At 34.7% G+C, this 25,169-nt stretch overlaps 1 protein-coding gene across 1 annotated transcript; it reads right to left on the bottom strand.

The window, feature by feature from the left end:
- Positions 1-1,749: 1,749 nt before the first annotated feature.
- Positions 1,750-24,927, bottom strand: LOC148120724 (uncharacterized). The gene is made up of 13 exons (XM_087911396.1): positions 24,524-24,927; positions 23,282-23,396; positions 22,953-23,126; positions 19,030-19,136; positions 17,660-17,797; positions 15,616-15,677; positions 13,900-13,933; positions 13,102-13,174; positions 9,890-9,986; positions 8,228-8,256; positions 8,071-8,143; positions 6,530-6,608; positions 1,750-4,374 (listed from the first exon to the last, which is right to left on the bottom strand). Exons 1-12 carry the CDS (start codon positions 24,757-24,759, stop codon positions 6,532-6,534), a joined length of 1,215 nt encoding a protein of 404 aa, XP_087767522.1. The 5' UTR covers positions 24,760-24,927; the 3' UTR covers positions 1,750-4,374; positions 6,530-6,531.
- Between the last annotated feature and the right edge of the window lie 242 nt (positions 24,928-25,169).

The following is a 25,169-nucleotide window of genomic DNA, read 5'->3' on the forward strand; positions in this document are numbered from 1 at the left end:
CCAGAAGAATATAATATTACCTAAGTAAACAGGAAGTACATTGTAAGCAACTTCCAAAACTCTAGAGATGATAGAAACATCTTACTGCCTGGACAGTCACCCAAAGTTCTTCTGTACCATTGGGGCATCCATCTTCAGGCTTGAAGCCTATAGTATCTGACAGACTTTTCCATGAAGAAAGAAATTTCAGTCACTTTCTTCTGCGTCCTGCAGAATGTCTCATAGACTCTTTCATGAAGCAGGAATTCCAAAGGATCATCTCACCTTTAGGCAAGTTCAGCAGTCATTTCTCTGTGGGTCCTGCATGTCCAGTTCATCAAGCAGTTCAGGCAAGACTTGTCCTAATGACTAACCAATGCCATAAGGAGCCTCTTTGATGCCCATCATCTTCTTGAAGTAATTGGTGCTGCCAGGAGCAGATGTGTCTCAATGCAATAAAAGACATTCTCATTTGAAACTTAGATAGCACTGTCAATAGTCATGGCATGAATGTGAATAGTACAAGCACATATAATGAGAAATTATTTAAAATATAAAATATGTGACATAGTTCAGAAGGCAGTGAATGTTGCTGTGATACTACATGTATTCAAATATGAATTATTCCAATATAAAAAATATATAAAGCACTCATAATTACTTAAGCATGTAAGCATTTTATATATAGAGAACTTATATATGTGATACTGAGGGATATTTGAAATGGATCGCATTAAATCATTCTGCTCTCTCTTTGTGCTTGTGTTTGTGTGTGTGTATGTGCATGTGTATGCTCATGTGTAGGGTGGTGCATATGTGCCAGGTGGACTAAGTCCTGGAATTACTAGCATAATCCAAGACATACTGTTTTATAGAATCTAGTGGTCAAACACATATCCTCAAGTTTCCACAACAAACACTTCACTGACTTAAGTTCTGACCCCAGCACAGTTGCTTTTTACATGCTGAACCTTTTTCCCTCCCATAGCATTCTATGTTGAAATGACTCATTTTGAATATTCAATGATTCTCTGCTTCTAGTATATACCAGGCTCATCAGTTTTTAATTTCTTGCCAGGAAGTATAAAGAACATATGTGAGGTCCTAAGTTAGATCACACATCAAATTTATGCAAATAGATACATGAATACATACCAGAATTACATGTAAAAAGAAGAGAATAAGACATGTAAACATATTAATTTATATTTATAGCCTGAAATATATATCTTTGAAACTATTATAATTTTTTATAGGAATGAAAGCTTGACAGATTAAGAAAAATAATGAAAACACAGTTTTTCTATTTCATATTCTTATGATTTTTCTACTACAGACCTAGTATTATCATTGATTGAGAGTTTTAACTAAAATATAAATTAAAATGTAAATAATCTGTAGATAATCATCAGTGTCATACAATTCATGGGTTTTGTTGGATTTCCCCTTTGTATGCTACAAAAATGTTTTATTACCATTGGTTAGTAAAGAAGCTGTTTTAGTCTTTGGCAGGGCAGAATATATAGGTAGGTGGAAAAACTAAACTGAATGCAGGGATAAAGAAGAGTCAGGCAGACACCATGTAACTGCCGAAGAAGAAAGATGCTAGAACCTTACCTTTAAACTACAAGACTTGTGGTAAGCTGCAAAATTATAGAAATGGGTTAATTCAAAATATAAGAGCTAGTTAGGAATATGCCTTAGTCATTAGACAAACAGTGTTGTAATTAATAGAGTTTCTGTGTGATTGTTAAGGTCTAGGTGATGGAGGAAAGAAAGTATAGTTTTTATTTACACATGAGTATATTTTGTATCTTTACTACACAGAAAACAGTCACATAAATGAGATCAAACCACAACTCCATTCTCAAAGAAACTTTTTGTTTCAGCATCTCACAGAGTCAAGGGTATACATTTTGTCATTCCAATTCAAAACAGAAAATCCTAACAAATGTGGGGATATGTAACAGGAAATTTGAGGGTCTAGGCATAAAATAACCTAGAAGTGAGTTTAAAATCAGAACGTTTAGAAACTTGCTTGTAGCTGAAGACTGTTCTTTCATTCCCGCTCACCCAGACCCAAATAATCACATAGAAACTATAGTAATTACAAAACTACATGGCCAATATCTTAGGCATATTCCTGGCTAATTCTTATATCTTAAATCAATTCATTTCTATCTGTGTCTTAAGCTATGGTCTATCAGTAAGGTCATAGTGTTCTGGCATCTTTATCCTTCAGCAGCTACATGGCATCTCCCTGACTCTACCTTCTTTCTCTATGCATTCAGTTTGGTTTCCTGTCTAGTTATATTCTGTCCTGCCATTGGCTAAAGCAGCTTATTTATTAACCAATGATAATAAAACATTCAAAGCATAGAAGAAGGAATTCAACATCATCTTTTCTTTTCTGTCTAAATAAAAATAAGGTTTTAACTCTAACATTGTGAAGTTACATATACAAAACAAGTATCTAGCACCAATTAAAATTCCAATATATTGTGAGCCTAAAGTTTTATATTTAATCTATCTTTTATCATAACTAAGAAAACTATAATTATCTGTCTTCAACCCCGCCAAAGACCCTAGAAGCATACAATATAACCTAAGAAAACGGAAGTACATTGTAAACAACTTCCAATGATCTAGAATTGACAGAGACATTTTGCTGTCTGACAGTCACCACAAGTTCCTCTGTATCTTTGGGGCATCCACTTTTAGCCTACAGACCCAGAGTGTCTGACAGACTTTTCCAAGAACCAGGAAGTTTGAAGATCTGTTCTGCCTTATAATTACAAAATTCATCAGTTGCTTTCTTCTGTGTGCTGCAGAATGTATGGTAGCTTCTACTGTGAAGCGGGAGCCCTGATGGACCATCTTGTCCTTTGGAAAGTTCAGCAGCTGGTTTTCTGTGGGTTCTGCATGTACCGTTCACACAGCATACATTTTAGCAGTCCAGGGAAGAAAGTTTCTTGTCCAAATGAGTAGCCTTGTCACATTGAAGGCAAATTCCATAACAAGTTTCTTCAACGCCCACCAACCTCTCTGAAGTAATTGGTGCCAGAAGCAGAAATGTCTCACTATTGAGAAAAGTATAAGTTCTTAAAATATTTTAAATGCCATCTTCTGTAGGTCTTTGAAAGGTTTGAAGAGAGTCTATCTAACTGAAATATATCTCTACATATCTAGAAAACCTAAGTAACATGACTATAATTTTGACTATTATAAATGATTATATATTAATCTTTTATTTTAAATTACACTTTACATTTTCTGACAAGGAGAGCCTTTTTTTCTTTCTAAAGGCAGAGAGGCATTTTTAGGACCAACTCCAGGGTCCTGTCTGTTGGCTCTACCCCATCCAACATAGCAAAGCCATGTTCATCAACTTTGTGAGCCATGCTTACTGTCCCAGCTCCAGGGATACAACAGGTTTATGTTGCCATCAAGCAATTTGTAGCACTCTGCTCATGAACCCCATTTAAATGCAGGACCTTCCAACAGAATCAGAGTTGTCTGTCCATCTGTGCTGACAGCATAAACCTGGAAGCTGGCTCTTCTTTATTGATTTTTATTGAGCTCTACATTTTTCTTTGCTCCCCTCCCTGCTCCTAAAAAAGTCAAGAATTTTGGCTGCCAATGCTCAGTCAAGAAGTCTTCTTTTAAAAGAGCTGCATCTCTGCTCGCTGTCAGCAAACAGAGCCTATCTATTAAAAAGATGCAGCTCCAAGAAGCTCTGTTTGACTCCTGTATTTGTGTGTCTAAAAGCTCCCCCCTCTCTCTCTTTTATAGTTCTTATGTAGATCCACACCCCACATTGGGTGCCACTTTGTAACTGGAGACTGTTTTTTCATTCGTGGTTACCTAGACCCAAATAATCACACAGAAACTATATTAATTACAACATTACCTGGTCTGTTGCTTAGGCATATTCCTGGCTAATCTTATTACTTAAATCAACCAATTGCTATTAAACCATGTATGACCATGAGGCTGTGGCATACTAGTAACTTTCCAGCATTCTGGCACATCTCTTTCCTTTGGTGGCTGAATGGCACCTCCCTGACCCTGTTATAAAAGTGTTGGTGAGATGGCAAGGAAGTATAGGAGAAATCTCACCTTAGCCGAGTAACAAAAACATATATACAACTGCACTTAGAACCCTATTTATAAGGATCTATGTCATATCCTTTGTAAACTGATATACATATGTCATAAATACAATTAGAGATAGGTGGGGAGAGACAGTCATACAGACACATGCACACACACACATGTACATGAGAGAACTTGTTAAACAGTAAATAATCCATATTCTTATCTGCTATAGAAACTCCTCCAATTGTTTCAAATTGCTTATTATTTGCCCATAGAAATATGGTTGGTTGTCAGTTCCTACAAAGATAAAGAAGAAAATATTTGTTAGAATCATTCAAACACTTAAATTTAATATTCATTTACAGGTAAGTTTCAGTATCTTGAGTCCTTATTTTATTTACTATGTATACAACTCCTCAAAAGTTCCAATTACAAGTCTCCTTCAAAAAAATTTTTTTTACCCTACCCAGTCTTTTAAATTTCCAATTCTTTCATTAATTCACTTTTTTTGGTTCAGTTTCTAAACACATTCTGATCCTTTTCTCATTGCAATACATGGAAGAAATTGATCAATCTCTTATTAAAACACATAAAGAAATCTGTCCTATATTAAAGAATGTTAAAATAAAACTTGGGCATGCCTTTTATGTTCACAGAGGCCTATTGAATGTCTTTAGTTAAATATTTTACATCAAAACAATCATTTTCCCAAAGATATTAAATGTAAGTTCATGGAGTGAATAGCATTTTGACTAGTCTTTACGAATCTATAAAATCCTGAAATCCTTTGTGGTTTTGCTACTTTCACATCAAAATGCTAAATATTTAGTCAACAGAAATAGTGTTTAGTAAGAAACAAATGAAAAACAAGAAAGAGAGTAAACATTAGCAAAATTATTGTAGAATAATAACAAGTACTAGAACAGTCCACAACAAACAAGACAAGGGAGATTGTTTGAAAGGAATATAAAATAAAAACTACATACATAGAGAAATGTATCAAAATACCCTCAATCTTGTAGTGATGTTATACACTTATTTATAGCATTCAAGATGATGAGGCACATGGACATCTGGCTGTTCTTGGACACCCAGTTATACCAGAACAATCAGGGACATTCTCCTCAAAAAGGTTTTTTTAAATAGATGTTAAGTATAATAAATGTAGAGTCTAAAACATATTTTTTATTTCCAGTATACTAATTCTTTTCATGGAGTAGTCTTATCTTCCATATGTAAAGATTGTGGTTCAAAGACAATTGCAAGTAAAGTTTCTTCTAACACAACTGATGATAAAAGCAAGGCAAAGTCTAAGTCTTGGGATATAGTTGGCATTCTAAGGAGAAGTTGATACATGGGTTAATGAAGTACTAAATCTGACTTTCTGAATTGCCCTCATATGGCCTGCATCTTCATCCCAGTGCTATGGTAAATATATAAAAGAGGAAGGAGAATGAAACATGAAGCCAGATCAGATGTGCTTTCTAGTCCCGGTAGTACAAACCTTTAATCCAATTACTCAGACATAAGGGGACCTGTGAAATTAAGGCTAGCCTGGTCTACAGAATGAGTTACAGAACATTCAGAGATATAGAGAAAAACCTCTCTCATAAAACAAAAAATAATAAAAAAACAAAGCCAAGAAATAGAGAGAAGAGATAGATAGATAGATAGATGATAGATAGATAGATAGATAGATGATAGATAGATAGATAGATAGATAGATAGGTAGATAATGATAGATAGATAGATGATAGATAGATAGATAGATAGGTAGATAGATAGGCAGACAGACCAATGGATGGACAGATGAATGGATAGATGGATGGACAGACAGACAGACAGACAAGACAAGAAGACTGGTGCTCAACTTACTTTCTCCTCCTTTCTTCAATCTGTGATGGTAACAGGTTAATGGGTTTCCAAATTTTGTAGAGATGACAATAAAGATTAATAAGCAAAACTGTTGGGAGGCAGCCCTCTGTCACCAGAAGCCTGATAGTAGAAGGAGGGACATTCCTAAAATGCACTGGGATTGATTGTGCAACTCTATTTTTTCCCTCAATTAAAGAGACTGAATAAACTATAGATGGCCAATATGTAATCACATACTTGAAATGATGAGAAACCTATTCCTTTACTGTGAACCAAATACAGTTATTTTCAAAATTGTAGCTGTTTGGTCATTAAGCTGAAATTAGATCTTATATATTCATTCTACTGAAATGATATACTTTAAATGGCAGAGATTGTACTTGAACAAATTTTATTACAGTCTAAAGTTAGATTTTAACTTTAAAGCAGTTTAGATTTTAATAATATTCTAAGTTATTTTAACTAGTTAAATTGCTTCAAACATTGACAGGTAACTAAAGACCTAATACTAATTCCTTATTGCCCAGGCTATGCAATTAAACAAAAGCAAGCATTATTGAAAAAAGAACTGAAATACCTTTATACCAACAGCTGAATATTTTCACTGTCATCTGAGATATTGTCTCCCAGTGATTCAGGGGTAAATATATCTGATCCTGCTAGAAAATATATATATTATTTAATTAAGTCATGAAGAAATTATATATATAATTATTTTTATAAAAGTTTGTATAAAACATTGAAAATAATGAGTTTTCAAATGATTGCTCCATTTAAATATAATATGGAGCTGGATAATTTGTTCCCTAAGTTATTTCTAATCATCTAAATATTCAGTAGTTCACTTACACAGGCAGTAAATGGCACCGTGTTCAAGATACAAACATACACACACATCTCAAAGATTCATTCATAAATACAGCCATCCAACCTAAGTGAACAAACCTTAAGAAATAAAAGTTTCAATCATGACAACAAGGGATGTCTTCACATTGAACACTAATATACAACTAAAATTAACCTAAGTGTTAAACATTTGCTTTACAAAAATAACTAGTAATTTATTTATATATGGGATACTCTTTCTCATATGTGGAAAACAATCATCCACTATCAGAACTGTCCTCATTCAATATTGATTATAATATGTGAAGTCTTCCTATATTAATCTTCTCTTTACCTAAAGAAAAGATCTGGATTATTTTTAACCTGATTGCTTCCTTAATCAAAACATCTCCTAGAAGTAAATACCTGTTCAATGTCTCTCCTTCTTACTCTCAAACTAGCAGTAATGTTTGAAATCACCCATGAAGAGGCTGGCCATTCTCTTTATTTGATAACAGAATTATTAGTACTTACATGTATTGCCATGAGATAAGGAATTGTATAAATATCTTATGATTGTTTGTACTGAATACATATCTGCTTTGGCAATTAAATGGTAAGTTTAGTCAGACACAGGACACAAACTATGAGAATATGATATACCTGCGGTAAGAAAATGAGATGATTCTTTTAATATTAGGATTTGTCTAGAAATATGCTAAAATATCAGGAAAACCACTATTAGTTTAGTTCTTCCAGAGGGCAGGTGACAAACAAGAACTGTACATACAACTAGCCAAAATCTTTGCACTAATAGAAAATTCACCAATGATACTTGGGGAAGGAGCAAAAGAAATGAGAACTGGTGTGGAACAATGGTCTGTATTCTGTCAGTTGTATTTTAAATAAATGCTGATTGGCCAGTAGCTAGGCAGGAAGTAGAGGTGGGTCAATGAGAACAGGAGAATTCTGGGAAGAAGGAAGCACATTTCTTGGCAGTCCTGACCCAATCACAGAAAAACCATGATGTGACTGCCTCACTGAATAAGGTACTGAGCCACGTGGCTAACATAGACAAGAATAATGGGCTAATGGAAGATATAAGAGTTACTAAGAAGCCTGAGCTAGTGGGCCAATCAGTTTATAACTAATGTAGACCTCTGTGTAATTTCTTTGGGACTTAATGACTGAAGGGACATGGCTGAACAGAAAACTTCGGTCAACAGAGAACATTGTAAATGTTTCAAATACACTGAAATAAATTTCCATAGACACCAATACTGCAAGATTTACCTGCATGCATTGACTCCTCCTGATTTGCCAGTGATTCTTCATATGCAAGAACATCTGTCTTTTCAATCACAGACTGTGTGGCATTGGAAACGATAATTAACAATTTCTGTATTTCATACAGTATGAAATTAATGATGTAAAATATTTCACTTATTACCTTTGATGCACGATGCTTTTTAAAGGAGTCTGAAACATCAAAGAGACAGAGAAACAGTAATATTTTATCACAACATTGACCATACAAGCAGAATCTGTGTGCGACTAAATGCTCATGGGTAGCTTTAGAAATGGTAATTTAAATTTTGAGAATGCTAGATTTTGTTTTTGTTTGTTCTGTTTTGGTCCAATTTGATAAATATGTTTGGGATCGAGTTGAAAAAGTAAAATCTTGAAGTTAAAATAAAACATTTCCAAAATAAGACATACTCTAAAATTTTAGTCAGCATTTTTATGAGGTATGTGAACTTAAAAATGAAATTACTGCAAATGAACTTCTGAAATATGATTGTCAGTGCTTTAAAACGACTATTCATGGAAAAATTACAAAATCTTTACAATCTACATATAAACATTAAAAACATTTACTTTAAGACACAATTTTGATACATTGTGATATATCATAAATGAGTTAAACATATCTTTCTCTCCAAAGATATTGTATTTTGTGATCAACAAAGCATTTTCACACAAGCAATAATGTCATTGGGAAATTTGCTGTCATTACAGAGGACATGAGATTGAATCCAAATTCAAATTACTATATATTCCATCTACTGGTTTATTCCTGTCATGAATTGTCATTATTGTCTTATAAAATTTAGTTCCTATTCTTCCTTTCTTTGCTTCTTCCTTGATTTTTATTTTCATGCTCATGAAAAGAAGAGGATGTTTTCTCCCTCTTGATGTGATCCCACCACCACTAACAATCAAAAGCCCTCTCTATGTTTACCTAAAAATAAGAACAATATGGATACACAGAAGAGACACGATTGCCTGAGAAAATATTGTAAAAAATGCATAGCTTTAAGCTACCTGAGCATATTGTTTTTATGATTGACCCCGAATTTCTATAACTTTGAGAAAGAATAGTTTTTATGTTGTCTGCTTCAATATTGCTTTGCCTCAGTGCATGTATGGAATCTGTCCTGTACTTCTTCAGATCATGTCTGGTGATGACTTCCTGAACTTCCTATAAGTAAAACTATTAATTATCTTTGTTCAAATCTTATATTTTACCTGATAACACATAACCCTGTACCATTAGTTCACTTGTATAACTGACCCTGTAGTGTTTATGGTTATCTAAAGTAAAGTAAGTCTACCATTGTATGATACAGCTCATCATACATGAACGATGTTTTGCAACAGTGAGATGGTGATAAAAAGTGGGAAATGTTTTTCTTACTTCTCAAGCCAGTTTTGTTACACGCAAACAATGTTTTTCTTTTTGATCCATATTCTAAACCCTTCACATCCTAGCTTCCATACTCTGTGCATTAAGATCTTTATCCTTTTTTCTTTATTTATTTCCTCACTTTTTCTGCATTTAATATTACTCATTCTCTGGACTCATTTCTTCCTTATTTCCCCTTTCATGTAAGAATGGCATGAACTGGTATTTGCAATAAAACTCCTTTAGTGACAGTCTCAGCTTTACATGTTGTTAAACACTGGTAAGAGTTACAATTGTTGCCATTTATCTTACACCTTTTATGGTTATCCACTGAAAGAAAAGCTCTTTGGCTATGAGATTTCATCAGTATTCGTGCCATAAACCAACATTCTGTCAAATAACATTTTTAAAGAACAAAAATGTTACCTTCCATTGTTTCTTTTGCTTCATTTTTGTCTCTCTGACCTCCAGGCCCATGTATGTTACTGAAATATTTAGCAGGAGCACACTTCAAAAAACTCAGCTAAAATTCATAGGAAATAAAGCAATTAATATTTTCTTACTCTTTTTAAGATACATGATTTTCCCAATTTAAAAGAAACTACACATAAAACAAAAAGAATATGTCTAAAACACAATTATTTTGATACCAAACCTTATACATGCTTTCTAGATTAAATCTATCTCTCACCATTTTGTAAAACAAAAATAGAAGAGACATAATCATAGATAAACTGCTTACTTGTAGATATTTTATAAAAGAAGTTAACCTTATGCTATCTAACTCTTACATTCCATATTTAAAATGAGTATCCCTTTTTTAAATGACTTCTCTTTAAACTTCCAGAAAAAAAAACAAACTTGTTGCATGATTGATGACAACATTAACTGGGGTTCAACATGAACTTCAGAAAAACAAAGCAGTCAGCTGCTGGCTCTTACCTCTACCTCAGGCTGAATTGGAGATCCTGCCTCCAGAAATCTCAGAATCAAACTGAGACTGAGAGCTTTCTCCTCCTGTTTTATATTCCTCTCTAGGGCTAGAATTAAGGGGGTGCACCACTACCGCCAGGTTTGCCACACTAGGTAAGATAGTGTGGCTATTGGGATTAAAGATGTATGTCACCACTGCCTGGTCTTTAAGGTTGACCAGTGAGACTGTTTTACTCTCTGAACTTTAGGCAAGGATTTTTTTAATTAAAACACAAATGAAATGTTACTACAAAAACTATTTCTAACCCCAGACTTTTCTATTTCCCCTTATGGCACTCAAAACATAACAATGCTTTCACGAGAAATATGTGTTTCCCCCTCTCTGGAATATTTCCCAAATATTTATTTTTTTATTAAAACCCTCAATTTCAAAACAGTAATTCTAGATGTCACAAGCATATGGATTTTAAACATAGAAGAAAAAAAATATAAAGGAAGTCCAAGGATGAGCTCTAGAGTGAGGCAGAAATTATGATTCAGGTTTCTAGAAGGTGGAAAATGGGACAAAGAGATTTTAATTATAGGATAAGGAGAATAATAACACATAGAGAGGACAGAGTGCTAAATAAGACTATGGATCCTTGAAAATCATCAGGAAAAACAGTATTTTATATTTACATAAAAGCATATGTGATATATGTGTGCACATATATAAATAAATTAAAAGAAGTTATACCACTGTAGGAGATGCTACTTCCCTAAAAGCTATAGGCTGACTAAGGGAATCTTCAGCTCCAGGCAAGGAACACTTGTTTTTATTTTGTTGGACAGTGAATTCCAAGAGAACCCCCACCCCCCCAAAGAAATACAGGTTCTTCAGGTTGCTCTTGGTCTCTTTCATGAACTTGGAGATAAGACTGTTACTGGAGACACCACACACATTAGATATGGAACTTGAAAAAATTCTGGCAGGGACTGCCTGGAATGCTTTTCCATGAGAACTGTTTCATTGCAATTAAACACACTACGCAAGATCCCAGAAGAGAAAAGCAACCAAAAGCTTTTCCTAGTTGCAGAGCATTAGAACCGTAACAGTTGCTGGTGGAGCAAGAGATCAAGGGGATGCAATAGCAGTACTTTCTTCTTAGTGGTAATCAATAGCCGTCTAGATTAACTTAAAGCCTATTCTGTGTGAAAAAGACTAAATGTACTCAATAGATAATGTATATTATATATACAGTGTATGTATTTGCAAATTTACATATGTAAAAATAATAAAACAATAAAAGGTCATGAATTTGAGAGCAGAGAGGGACATATACATAAGTTGCTGGAATGGAGAGAAGACAGGCTGAAAGTAATGGAAGTAGAATACTCATACATGAAATTTTTTAAAAATTAAACTAAAAATATTTAAATTTGCCAGAGGGTGGTGGTGCACACCTTTAACCTCAGCACTCAGGAGGTCGAGGCAGGCAGATCTCATTGATTTCAAGGCCAGAGTGGTATACAGAGCAAGTTTTTGGATAGCCAACATTACACAGAGAAATCCTCTCTTGAAAAAATAATAAATTGTAAGCTTGATTTGGAGTATGCCAAATAAAGCATGCTCCCTCACCCTGGGTGACGTTTGCTATGTAGAAATTTTTCATCATCAAATAAAAGTTTTCAATTCTAGAAGAGAAACTTCATGTGACTCTATATTTAGGTCTTTATAACTACTAATATTATGTAAGAAAAAAGGTACATTCTCATATAAAAGCTAAAACAAATTTTCTATCAATCTATAAACACATAATAATAATTCTTTTTCCTAATATGTCATATGAAATGGTACTTCATGGTTGAAGAAAATATCCATTATGCAAAAGCTTTCACTGCTCTTCCAGATGATTTTGAACTAGTCCTTTTCAAATACTATTCAAATGTTTGTAATTTTGTATTCAGTATTCACATCAGGAAGGAGAAATATGACTAAAATCTTGATTAGTGTTTTTTTTAAACCAGTTTCAAACAGCTAACAGATGATTGGGAATTAGAGTATACTATAAAACAGCTCTGAATGCTGAAGTTGGGCCGGCAACTGTGCAATAGAACACTTTTGATATGTACTTTACAACCTGGGCTCAAGATATAAATCCACAAGAGGCACTAAATAATAAAAAATAAAAATAAAGCCTACAGCTGCTATGAAAGACTATCAATGCTAATGTGAATAGTTTTGCTAAAATGACATGAGATATCCTAGCTGAAGATATTTCTAAAGGCAGTTATCAATCTTCCATAAAGATTCTGTGTCCCCTGGTGGGAATCTGTTCTTCATTGTGATTCTGAAACATTATCATATTAGTATGGTTCATAAGTCATAGTAAGTGACATTTAATCAAATATTATTTGCCATATTTAAAATCTCCTCTTCTATGGAAATTGTATTCCTAATACAAATCTCTTAAATTGTACATTTTACACTTTTCCCTTTTACTTCAGAATAGTTCCTTGATCTTTGTTGTTTATCAAACTAAAAAAAAACTATCCAATTAGTCACGGGTCACAGTCTTAGGGAAAAGTCTTTTTCTCACCAATTGACTATTGTCTGTTGTTGTCAACAGAATGGCAAGAGGTAGATCACTTCAGAATTTCAAGAGGAAATACCATGGAAACACATTTCTGTACAAACATATTAAGTTCAAGAAGGAAAATTTTACCTTGTCATTAAAATCATCATCATCCTCATTTGATTTGGGCAAGGTGAACACAGAAGTAGGATCACTAGGGTTCCTACAGAGCAAATGCATAACAAAAATAGATAAATGCACCTTAAATAAAAAAGGTTGGAAATTTGTTACTTTCATCCAAAAGAAAGCCTGCTTAAAAACTTAAGTTGTTTAAATAAAACATGGAAGTCATGATGGTCTATTATGAGGACAACTATGAAAAAAATAATTAATTTCTGTCTATCTAAAAATGGTAAAAGAATTTCCCTCAAACATCTTAAATGTCTTAAATCTAATTTTAAGAATTAAATAGATATGTGATAAATAGATGGATGATAGATAGATAGATAGATACATAGATGACAGAGAGATAGAAGCCCAAATGTCTATATAGTCAATGTGATTGTCTTTCCCAAAGAGAACAGAACAAAACACAATGTAAAATACTTTTATTTCAACACAAAATTTGACTTTTTAAACTAATCTGACCTAGGTTTTAGGGCTACATGGGCTTCTGTCAACTTATGCTAATGAGTAAGGGACACATGGGAATCCAAGGCAGACTGATATTCAAGTAATTGAAGAACTATTCTGAATAACTGTGCAATTAGAAAAACCAGTGTTATAATTGGAAAAACGTTGAACATTTATTATGTTAGTTCCAAGGAATAACTAGCATTAACAATAAAATATTCGGGTTACTACAGAGTAAGAATACTGAACAATGATTTATTCATCAACACATTCCAAATTTAGAAAACATGGTTTTTATCGTAATAGGAATCTTACTTGACCAATGAATTTTCTTCAGAATTCTTGTATTCTATTTAAGAAAAAGAAATGCATTTTAAGTAGAACCAAAAAAATCTAAAAATACCAAAAACATATGACTCTAAAGGTTTATTAGAAAATATTCCTTTCATACCATGTCTAAAAAATAGCCTATGGTGGATGCTAATTCTATTGCCAATTGAGTAATTAATATATAAAAAAACTGCTTCCTGTTTCTTATTTACTAGGCCCAAAGGAGGAACACTAAATTTTTCAATAATTTGCCATAAGATGCAATATCCAATGGCATGTATGGTAACTCACTTCTAGGAGACTGACTTAAATGGAATCTTGAGCTTTTAGTGCTGAACAGACAGTAGAATATATGTGCAGTGCGACATTAACAACATCCTAAGTGAGTTTCTTTATTATGTTACTACAGAAAGAATTATATCAAATATTTGATGCAAATTTCTGTTTATGATAAGAAATATTATCTTAAGGAAGGTCAACCTATTAACATTGTACTTCAAAGCATGATAAACATGGAGCTAGACCAAGACCAAGCAAAGACATTTCAGGTACAAAGCAAGCTCTATACAAGTCAATATCTTCCAGGAATGATGTTAAAAAAAATATTTCAATGACAGCTATTTCTGTTTCCGTGTTCTTATATCTGGTGCAACATAGCCTTAGATTTGTCTGATACAGTTCCTGCAGTAGCAAGTATTACTGCAAGATCAGCCCTTAAGGATTTCACAGTCTTGAGCTGGGCTGAATAAAGAGACTTTTAAGCTTAAAAGAACTTACAACTAGCAGGAATCTTCTAGGGAAATCTTTTTGACATGTCCTTTATATATATATTCAGATCCCAAGCCATCCAAAGCCATCCTTCCCTTTTCCACCCTCCCATCAACCTCTCACTACCCAACCTCCCAACACCAGCCTCTATTTTACCCAGGAGATCTCTTTTATTTCCCCATTTCCTAGGGAAATCCATGTATCCCTCTTTGTTCCCTCTTTAGCTGTGAAACAAAGGATAGCCAGGCTACAATCCACAGCTCCAGAGAACCTACGTAACAAATAGGACATGCACTTTTAAAATAAACAACCTCCTGAGATTGTTAGACATGATATCAAACATGAAGAAAATGGGCTAAACAGTAATGTTAGTACAGAGGGTAATTTCTTTCAACCTTATTCTTTAATTGGAAAATTGCTAGAAATATAAAGTTTTTTTCCAAAATATTTTATGCTTTTGATCAGGAACGAGAGGCAGAAAGGAGCTAAGAGAGAAGGTGATGGCTGCAGAGTTTGCTTTAAAGGTATGAGTTTCTAGGTTCAATCCATAGCCTCAAAAATTATTGATTTTAATAAAGAAAGCTGCATACCCCAAACCTCAACAACTGAGAAATTATGGCAACTTAGATCAAGAGTTCAAAGCCAATCTCAACTACACAGTAAGATGGATGCCATATAGGATAGTTGAAATAATGCCTCAACATAGACAAAAAATATATTCAGTGAAATTACTATAAGAGACAACTTTAATTTGAAATAACTAAAAATTAGGGCAACAGAATATGAGTATTATTGCCTAAATTAAAATATTGAAAACATGGGAAGCAGTTTCAATTGTACATGCTTATAAAACAAATTTTAAAAGTGCTAGTATATTTTGGCACTGATCTAATCGTGATTTTAATATTCACTTAACATTTTCATAAGCCTTACCTAGACTGCCATCTTTATTTTTAATATGTAACTTTTCCTCGTAGTCCATAAGAATTTTCTGACTATTGTCATATGAAAAGAGAAAAATGCAAAATTACAATTTTAAAAATGATATGAAAAACATTTTATATTATGTTGCATTTTCTAGAATTTGTAGACAATATCAAAGGAATTATCATATTCAAGTAAAACCCAATGAATTCTTTCCTTTTACAGTTTTGCATTCAGTTATTGTACCTATCCAGAAAACATGAAATCTTTTTCTAATTTCAGTTCTGTTGCTGTGGTAAAATCATCTTGCAAAAGGGAATTAGGGAAAGAAGGACTTACTTTTGCACCCACCATGATATATCATTATTGCAGGAAGGTTGAGACAGCAGGAACCTGAAGTAGGCAGTTGCATCATGCTCACCATCAAGAACATAAAGAAATGAATGCCCTGCATGCTCCTCACATACTCTTTCCTTATCTGAGTCAGGACACCTGCCTAGGGGATGCTGCTACTCAGAGTAGGCTGGATCTTCCCACATCTATCAAGAATCAAGACAGTTACCTTCTGACCATTTTACAGGTCAGTTTGAAGGATCACTCACTGACACTCCTCCTCCAGGTGACTCTAAACTGTATCACTTGATGATTAGAATTAACCACCACCAGCCCTAAATTTCAATGCTAGCCACTCTAATTTTATGGCTTATAATTTAGGAAACAAATGAGCTATTTAACAACTTGAAAATAAAACCTTTTAATGTGTATTTATTTCCATTAAATAAAATGATGATTGTGCACTATCAAACTCTTAATGACCCAAACCTGAAAACTGAGTTTCTAAAACCTCACTTAGTTACTATTAGTCCTCCTCTGTACAATTAAGCTCTGAACCTGAAGATCCCTGTTAGAATGATGAATTGTCCTGTTTGATACATTGGTTCCAATGAAGCATAATGTGAATGAGTTCTTTTAAACACAGACTAAGACTGACACCTACTCAGAGAAGGATGCTGTTGGCACACATCTTATAGCACTTAGAAAAGGATGCTGCACAGAATGCAAAGGGGTCTGTTGGCCAAATTCTGGCAGTAATGAATAAAGACTTGTGATATTCCCTGCAACGTGACTTGAACAATCATGACAGCTTCCCATGATCCCATGTCATATTGTCTACCAGATAAATTCTTCACAGTTATCAAAACATGAAGGTCTATGATTAAAATAAAAGGTGGGCTCCATACAAGGTTCTGAATAAATGAGAATGGTCTAATCATCAACAAAGAGTGTAGCACAAACTAAAAGTCCAGAAGGCAAAGAAAACCAATGTAACTTTGGGACTAACCATTCAATTAAAATATTGTAACTTTTCAATGTAAGTGTGCACTGTGAACTGCCTTCAGTCATCAGAGAACTGATCCAACAAAGGCAGCCTGGATAGCAAGGTCAACCCCTACTGGTCTCTGGGACAATGTGAATAGCAACACTGCAGCAACAGAATCAGTAGAAATAAAAGAGGGACTAGAATGCCCTCTTTTTGCTCCACTTCTTTCCTGGCACTTAGGAAACCCTGAAACTTCACCTTCTTCAAGATTCAAAGAGTAATATATAGAAAAAAAGACCACCAGAGAAATAGACTCTGTTCAGGAGAACCATGCTAATTAGAAAATCAAGTATCTGACACTATATACATATACATATATAAATACATGTATAAATATAACTTATAGAGTTATAGTTGGATGAAATGGAAAAGTGTTATAGTCCACAATTTTTAAGGTCCAGTTCTACACAGAAATGTAGTTCAGTGGCAGAATTGCCCAGCATAAATGGGCTACTTGGTTCAGTCTACAGCATTACCAAACCAAGTCATGGGACAAAGAAAGCCTTCTAATGCATTTTAGATTTTGGCTAGGCACTGCTATTCCAAGACAACATAGAGTAAGAAATGACATATTATGTAATGGAATATAAAAACTTTGTGATTTTACTACAAACTGTGTAGTAATTTGTACTACAAGTTAGTATTTACTAGCATTCTAATGCAAACACCTACCCTTTACTTGTACCTTCAATAGCATAATGTAATGCAGTCCATCCGAATATATCTTTAAAGGAAAAGTCAATTCCTTCTTTCAAAAGGAAACTGACCATATCTTTTGCATCCCATCTCATGGCATATAAGAGTGTGTTTCTGAAATACCACAGAAATAGCTTTATTATTAGGAACTTCAATTAAATCTGTTAATACTTTGTTATATTTTACAAATTTGGTATCTTGTTTGCTTTTGTAATTTTCCTTTTTACACACATACATTTTATGGTTACAGGGATTCATCTCTGTACACTGTGTCCAAAGACAAAAGAAGAAAATGGATGAGAAGCCTCTGGTACTGTTTCACATATTCTCAGTAGAATTCTTAGACTCATCACTTTTGATAGAATGTAACACTATAAAAGTTATTCTTCTTAAGTAGATAAGGATGTAAATTAAGCTGGTTCCATTTTCTCTAGTTTAGTGTAACATAACCAACAAGATAATTGAAAACTCTTTTCGTTATTTAAGCAACTATAGCATTATAAAATATTCTGTTAATAATAAAACTCATTGTAGCTACAGTTGGTAATGATAATATCATGTGCTGTGCACTGCCCGAAGTGCTCCATAAATGATTCATGAAAACTTCTCCATGGAATTATCCTCCTTTTCATATTTGGTGATATCTAACACTAGCAGATTACATACCTAGCGAGTAGGTATCTGACTTGTAATGAAGTCAGGTATGAATCTGCATCTCCTTCACAGCACCAATATACAATCTACAGCAATGACTTAGCTTCATGTCATTTTCCTAATAAAATGAATTTGCTTTCCTTTTCTGGTACTATGGAAATATAAACATATCAATACCAATTGTACAGGGAAAAAGAGGGTGGAGTTGAGCGGCATCCTGCAATAATAACTCTTAATCATCAAAAGGTAATCTGACCTCATTATTCTTCAAAATCATACATTAGAGTCATACATTAGACTGTGATTGTCAACTTTTTTGATTATTAATATGGTATTTTACAGGGCAACCATACAAGAACAAGGAAAAATACTGCAAAATGATTGAATTCTGGTGTGAATAAAAGTTAATAAAGAAAGTTAAAAATTCTTAAAAATATTAGTAAAACCAAACTAAAACCCCATTTATCTACCATAGTATCAGCTGTTCAGCCAAAAACTCACATAACAATCATTAATCCATATAATAAAGGTATATGAAACTTTTGAGAAATGATTTGTGTTACATTCTTCAACTCGTTGCTGTTCTTACCTAATTAGACTAATAACTTCACATAAATTTGGTATTTCTTCTTTGTGTGATTGTTATTTCAGTATGTCACTCAATTTTTTTAAAAAAATTCAGACAACAGTACCTTTTCATCTCATCAAATACATGTATATTTGCTCCCTTCTTTACTAAAAATTTCGCCATCTCTATTTTGTTTTCCTTGAGAGCCAGTAAAAGTGGTGTAAAGCCATCCTGTAAAACAATTAAAAATCATTGCAATAGTTAACTTAATTGAGTCTTAATGAATCCCTGCGAATATAAATGCTTGCTAGAGTGAATAAGCAGCTTTCTCCCTTCCTGTCCACTGCACGTTCTTCCTCCTTGAAATGTCCTTCATCTATCTACCTATGTGTGACGCGTGAACTCCACTCATCCCCTTCCAAAGATGATTTTAAAACTGTGTTCTACAAACATTTCTTTCTACTATGGCATTTAATATATGAAAACGTGTATTTGATTTCCACTCCTCTAAAACTTTCTTAAGGGCAGATGCCGTATCTGGGCATCAGTAGCTACATCCTCTAGCACATAGTAACAAAAGATTTGGGTGTGAATTAGCTGTACTTTTATATCCAGATCAATATTTTAAAATGAGGTAGACTTGTACCTCACCTGTACAGACACTGAGCACCAAAACATGCTCAAAGCCAACTGAAAACTTTTAAATTACATTTATTAACTTATTGTATAGGTACATAGGTGAGCATACATTCATAGGAAAACCAAACACACCTTTGGAAATCAGAGCTCTTGTAATTTGGAGTTACAAGTATTACAACCTTAAAGCACACACACATATATGCACAGAGAAATAAGACAAGCATACTATGGAAACAAACACACATACACACATAGACATAAAAGCATAGTGTGGTTACATTATTTTAACAGACAAAGTTTTTTTAGGAACCCATGTCAGCTGACCAACTTAAAAATCCTGGTGTAGGCTGGTGGTAGAAACCAGGGAAGAACACTAGTGTTCCCATTAAGGACCAGATTAGTAGACACTACAAGAGGGAACAGAAATATAAGGATGCAACACCTATACAGTTTTTGAGTGAAAGGAAAAAGGGAAAATGTATCCTTTGTAGAGAGTCCCAGTGTGAGACAAATAGCAAACAGCTAGAGAAGCAGGAAGGAGGAGCGGGGGAAGGGATATAGGAATGGGAATGGGAGCACAGCACCCAGAAACCATGGGCATCGGGGGCTTGTTTAAGGTATGTATGATGTAAGACAGCCCCAACTTAAAAGGATTTTTATAAAAGACAACCTAAGGGCATTTGGAGATCAGGCCTCATATTGTAAGTTTCCATTTTTACAAGTCTATTCTGAGTCTCTGGACTCAAAGTCTACCACAGTGAGTCCACTGTGATAAGACTCTCTTGAGTTAAAAAACAGAGGGGTGTGAGAACTCCATGGTAGGACACCTTGTCTCATGGAACATGGTGAGGACTGCCTCGCCTGGTTCGCTGCTAGTCAGGTCAGTGGTCTGGCGCAGGAGGCGTCTTCAATGGCTGACTGACAAAGGAATGGGCACCATGAACGGTACTTAGTACTTGATAAAAGGGGAACTCACCCAGATGAAACCAATTTTGGCCTGGTAGAAACCAAGGACAAAAAGGGTGTCTTTCAAAATCTTTCAACACGTAGCCCTGGGCCAGTGGGAAAAACAGTCCCCCTCCCCCCAGGACCTCCAGATGTAATTTTTTTTTTTTTTTGCCCGCGTATGTCTCTCCACCAACGAGGTAATCCAAATTTCACCAAATCAAATCGAATTTTAAAAAAAGCCCAGGTTTAATGGATGACAGAGCTCTTGGGAGGCCCTCGGGGAAAACACGGGGAAGGGGAAGGACAACCTGAGAGACCACATGTTCCTTCTCTGGGGGGCAGTTTAAATAGCCTGTGGGGGTGGTCTTGACCCTCTCTGGGGAGCAGTCACCATTTGTCAGGCTTTCTTGGAGGTGGAGTTTAGACTGTGGCAACTCCCAGGGGACGGGGCTTGAAGTGGAACTTTCCACTCAAGCATTTAGAAATGAATGTCAGGAGCTGGGCTGACACTTTCAACCAAGCATTCCAGACATTTTTGATAAGGATGTTAGGGGTTGAGGTAACACTCCCAACCAAACATTCCAGACTGTTTTAGATAAGGATGATAGAAGCTGGGGTGATGCTTCCTACTAAACAATTTGCATTCTGTTTTCTCCTAAAGTTAATGAAATGAATCATTAGTTGCTTAAGAGTATCAAAGCAAAATCATTCAGTTGATTTTCAACACTGTCTTTAACTTACAGTTTTGCAGTGATTACAAATGTTGGAATATGATACCCAGGCTTTATGAACTGACTAAGACACATTGAGATTGTGTAACAACTCAATTGTCAAGGTTGTGATTTGCTACTCTTTGTTGTAGGGACAAAAACCTTGTAATTACTAGTTTGGAATCTGTTGACCTGAATATTAATAATACATAGAATTCTTAGAAGTCTAGCTTCTTATTATTTTCAAGATCTTTTAGAAGTAACAAATGATTTTTTCTTAAAGTAAAAGGGGTTATTGTATAAGAAAATCATTGTGATTGTTATTCTACTTCCTTCAAAACATAAAAGTAGCAAAAGAGGAAAGTGGGGCTAAGATTATTGGGATATAACTGCACTCTTCTGGAGTTCCTTTGGATTTGAGCATCCACACATTCTAGGAACTGTTTCAGAATTTCAAGGACACAATTTTGCAAATATTTTGTCCACGACTAATTAGATTTAAAGATTTAAACTCTGTATAGAAACCTCTACATGTAATATAAATGTCCAGACTTCTCCTGAGGTCATAGGTACATGCAATAACTAGGAACTTTCCTCATTTCTAATCCATATGGCTAATTACAATCACCATTTGTTCATATCGCTGAGAAGATAAAGGTCTCAGTCACTGAAAACTTCTTTGTTCCCCTAGATGGGGACATTCAAGGAACAAGCAGCTGGAATCACATTTCACTTCAATATGCAAAAATGCAAATTTCATTTCCGCCTTCTCCCAATCTAGGCGCACCACAGTAGATTTGAGAACAGAGATTAGGTGTTGACCTAAGTGTTAGTCATTCCTTTCAAAAAAAAAAGGAAAATGCACCAGTAAACTCTTTGATCATTCCTCTGCTTTTCCACATAACTACCAGGTACTCATTACCTGTCTGAGGTCCTCAAAGTGCTCCTCAGATTGAACAACAGGCATGTTTGTAACTCACTAACTTCAGCAAACTAAGACTGACTACTCCTCAAACAGGAGGCACAATAACAATGCACATACTAAAATAATTCTGTTAGTTTTGATTTTGGTTTTTGAGTTTTTTTGGTGGTGGCTTTGCTTTTTGTGAAGGGCATCACGAAGTTGAATAAATAGGAAGGTGGTTGGGTGGGGATATATGAGGAGTTGCAGGAAGAGAAAGAATGTGATCAAAATAAATGAAAAATATTCATTAAAACCATAAGTTGAAAATAGTAATAATTTTTCATATATTTCTTCAGTTGCCTAACTCCAGGTGGGTCTTCTTATTTTTGATAAGGTTCTGGTTCTATATTCTTCAATTCAGGCTTAACATAGAAAAATACATCATTTGATAGTATTTGTAAACAGCAAGAAAATTTAAAATTTGTTAAAAATCTCCTCTTTAACTTGAGTTTTAAAATAGTTTCATTAGCAAGGGAAATTTTGTTCTCCAATTATGTTACCTCACACAAGTTTTAGTGAAAAGAAAGCATTAAAAGACAAGCTTTACCTTGAACAAATATAGCAAGCATAGTATTTTCACAAATACTAGCCCTGGATATTCTATATTTTGACACTTCTTTCATAGCATCCCTATTTGATGCCATACTTTTAAACAGTGAAGCTATGTCAAAGTATTTCCATTCAAGTAACCCTTGAATTCTTAACTTACAGAGTTAATCCTACTTTTATTACCATTAACACACATTATTTCAGATTATTTGGAGAATACAATTCCATGAACTATACCTTGTTCTTTTGCTCCAGGTCTGCACTATACTCAAGTAAGTTTTTAGCCAGCATCTGATTGCCTTCAGACACAGCACAGTGGAGAGAAGTATTGCCATTTTTGTCCATATGGTTTGGGTTAGCACCATGCTTCAGCAATGTATACACACATCCAAATGTCCAGTTTTGTATAGCCTAGGGATTATACCAAGAAACAGATGGCTAGTTCAAAGAATTCAATATAAACATCATATAAATTTCACCACATATTGACATGTTCATGGAGAATGTTTGTTTATAATCATTTAACCCAAGTCTATTTTATGCTTGATTTGGATAGCTATACATACCTTCATCAGAGGTGTGACGGAGTTTATGTCAACGGCATCAATGTCACAATTATTTCTCAGTAGAACCCTTATGACTTCTACCTTGCCATAGGCACAAGCAAAATGCAGCGCAGTCCTATGGGAATGAGGAATTTTAAATAAAATTCTAGAACACTATCTTAAAAATAACAATTACTCATGTAATCATAAAATATTCAATGGCTCATAATTCTTAAACATTGAGTGGTATATGATTCTTCCACCTTCTGAATAAATAGCTAAGTTCTTGTGAAGAATAAAATGGAAATATTGCTGTTGGTATCTTTTGTGTGGTTTTGGAAACTGAGCACATGGCCTCTTTTCATGTTTAGAAATTAATCTACTATTGAGTATTATCCCCTACCAGGAAAAAGTTGAATAGTAAAAGTATGGCCTTAGATTAAATCACTATAGGTTTTTTATTATAACTTAAACCTTGCTACAAACTACTTAGGATTACTATGAATCAAATCTCTCACCAGTAAAGCAAAGATCAAAAGTAGTACTTATCTCACAGAACACCATGTTGCATCAATGGGAATTATAAAATAATGAAAAATACCTAGAATAGCTCCCTGCACTTGACAACTCAATCTAAGGTTATCACTATTAACTCTATTCAACAAACAAGATTTCAAGTACATAAAACTATATGATAATTTTTTTGATATGTTTAAATACTAATAATTACAAGGATTCTAAATTGCACTTAAAGTCTCTAAATTTGCTAAGAGGGGCAAAGCGACAAGGCTATAAGAATAGTACAATATGACCAGACAGTGGTATTGCACACCTTTAATCCAAGCACTTGGGAGGCATAGGCAGGCAGATCTCTGTGAGTTCGAGGTTAGCGTTGTCTATAAGAGCTTGTCCCAGGTCAGCCTGGTCTACACAAAGAAACCGCGTCTCGGAAAACAAAATAAAACAAAACAAAATGAAAAAAAAAAGAACACTACTATATGAATGCTACATAATAGCTATCAGTGATGAAAAATTACTTGATAAGTTCATGATTTATCAAGTTAAATTTGTAGGTGGGATTGGACAACTGGACTAGTGACCTCCAGCTGGTGTGCAAGTCATGAGGCAGTGCTGAAGATCCAGAGACAGAACAAGAGAGGCCATCCGCTCCTTCTGGCTCCCTTACGCTGATCTTTGGACATAACAGAAGCCATATCACATCCTCCATGCAATCCCCTCCCTTTTGCTCATAGGTACTATTACCTTTGCTTGAAGTCTCTGTCATGTACACTGTGTTTCCCAAGATGTATCATTTTCTGCAGTCTCTTGACATCGCCATTACTTGCAGCCTGGTGAATCTTTTTGAGAGGTTTGTATCTGGGTTTATTTGGGACAGAAACTTGTTTCATGTCACGTAAAAAGTCCAACAGGTTTTTTCGTGGGACATTGCAGAATCCCAAAGGTGTCTTTTCCTTAATTCCCTGAACCAAGTTCCCCATGACTAAAGCTACTGGTCTCAGCCACCTGTGCCTGCCTGACCCTTCGGATTTTCCCAAGGACTTGTCTTTACACCCACTAATTCCCAAACTCAGTATCAGCTTATGGAAAATCAAGATAGTCCCAGAAGGTCTCACACCAAGGTTGTAGAGTGGGGGAAATGGCTTCTAACACCCCCAGAAACCGTCGATCTACTCCAGGTTGCCAAGCAACACTGGTAAACATTCCTGTGCGCATGAGCAAGAGAGAGCCTCCTGCTCTGCCAACATCCCTGGAGTTTAAGGGCATTCATTGTGCACGGACAGGTCGCTTCTGGCCATCTCTCCAGGAAAACAAATCTGTGTTCCTGTAAATATCCGTGTCAGTCTCAATGGAGACAGTGCTCCTTTTCAGCTTCCTTCTGCGACCCTTT

The sequence above is a fragment of the Myodes glareolus genome, chromosome 10, assembly GCF_982192425.1.
Source record: "Myodes glareolus chromosome 10, mMyoGla1.1, whole genome shotgun sequence".
NCBI lineage: Eukaryota > Metazoa > Chordata > Mammalia > Rodentia > Cricetidae > Myodes > Myodes glareolus.

What these genes read in the sequence shown, in the direction of transcription:
- LOC148120724 (XM_087911396.1), bottom strand. Translation starts at nt 24,759, where the DNA reads ATGGGGAACTTGGTTCAGGGAATTAAGGAAAAGACACCTTTGGGATTC. An exon ending in ACCTGGAGCAAAAGAACAAG is followed by an intron (nt 19,137 to 22,952) that starts GTATAGTTCATG and finishes ATTGTTTTACAG; the next exon opens with GATGGCTTTACACCACTTTT. An exon ending in AAATAAAGATGGCAGTCTAG is followed by an intron (nt 13,934 to 15,615) that starts GTAAGGCTTATG and finishes TTTCTTAAATAG; the next exon opens with AATACAAGAATTCTGAAGAA.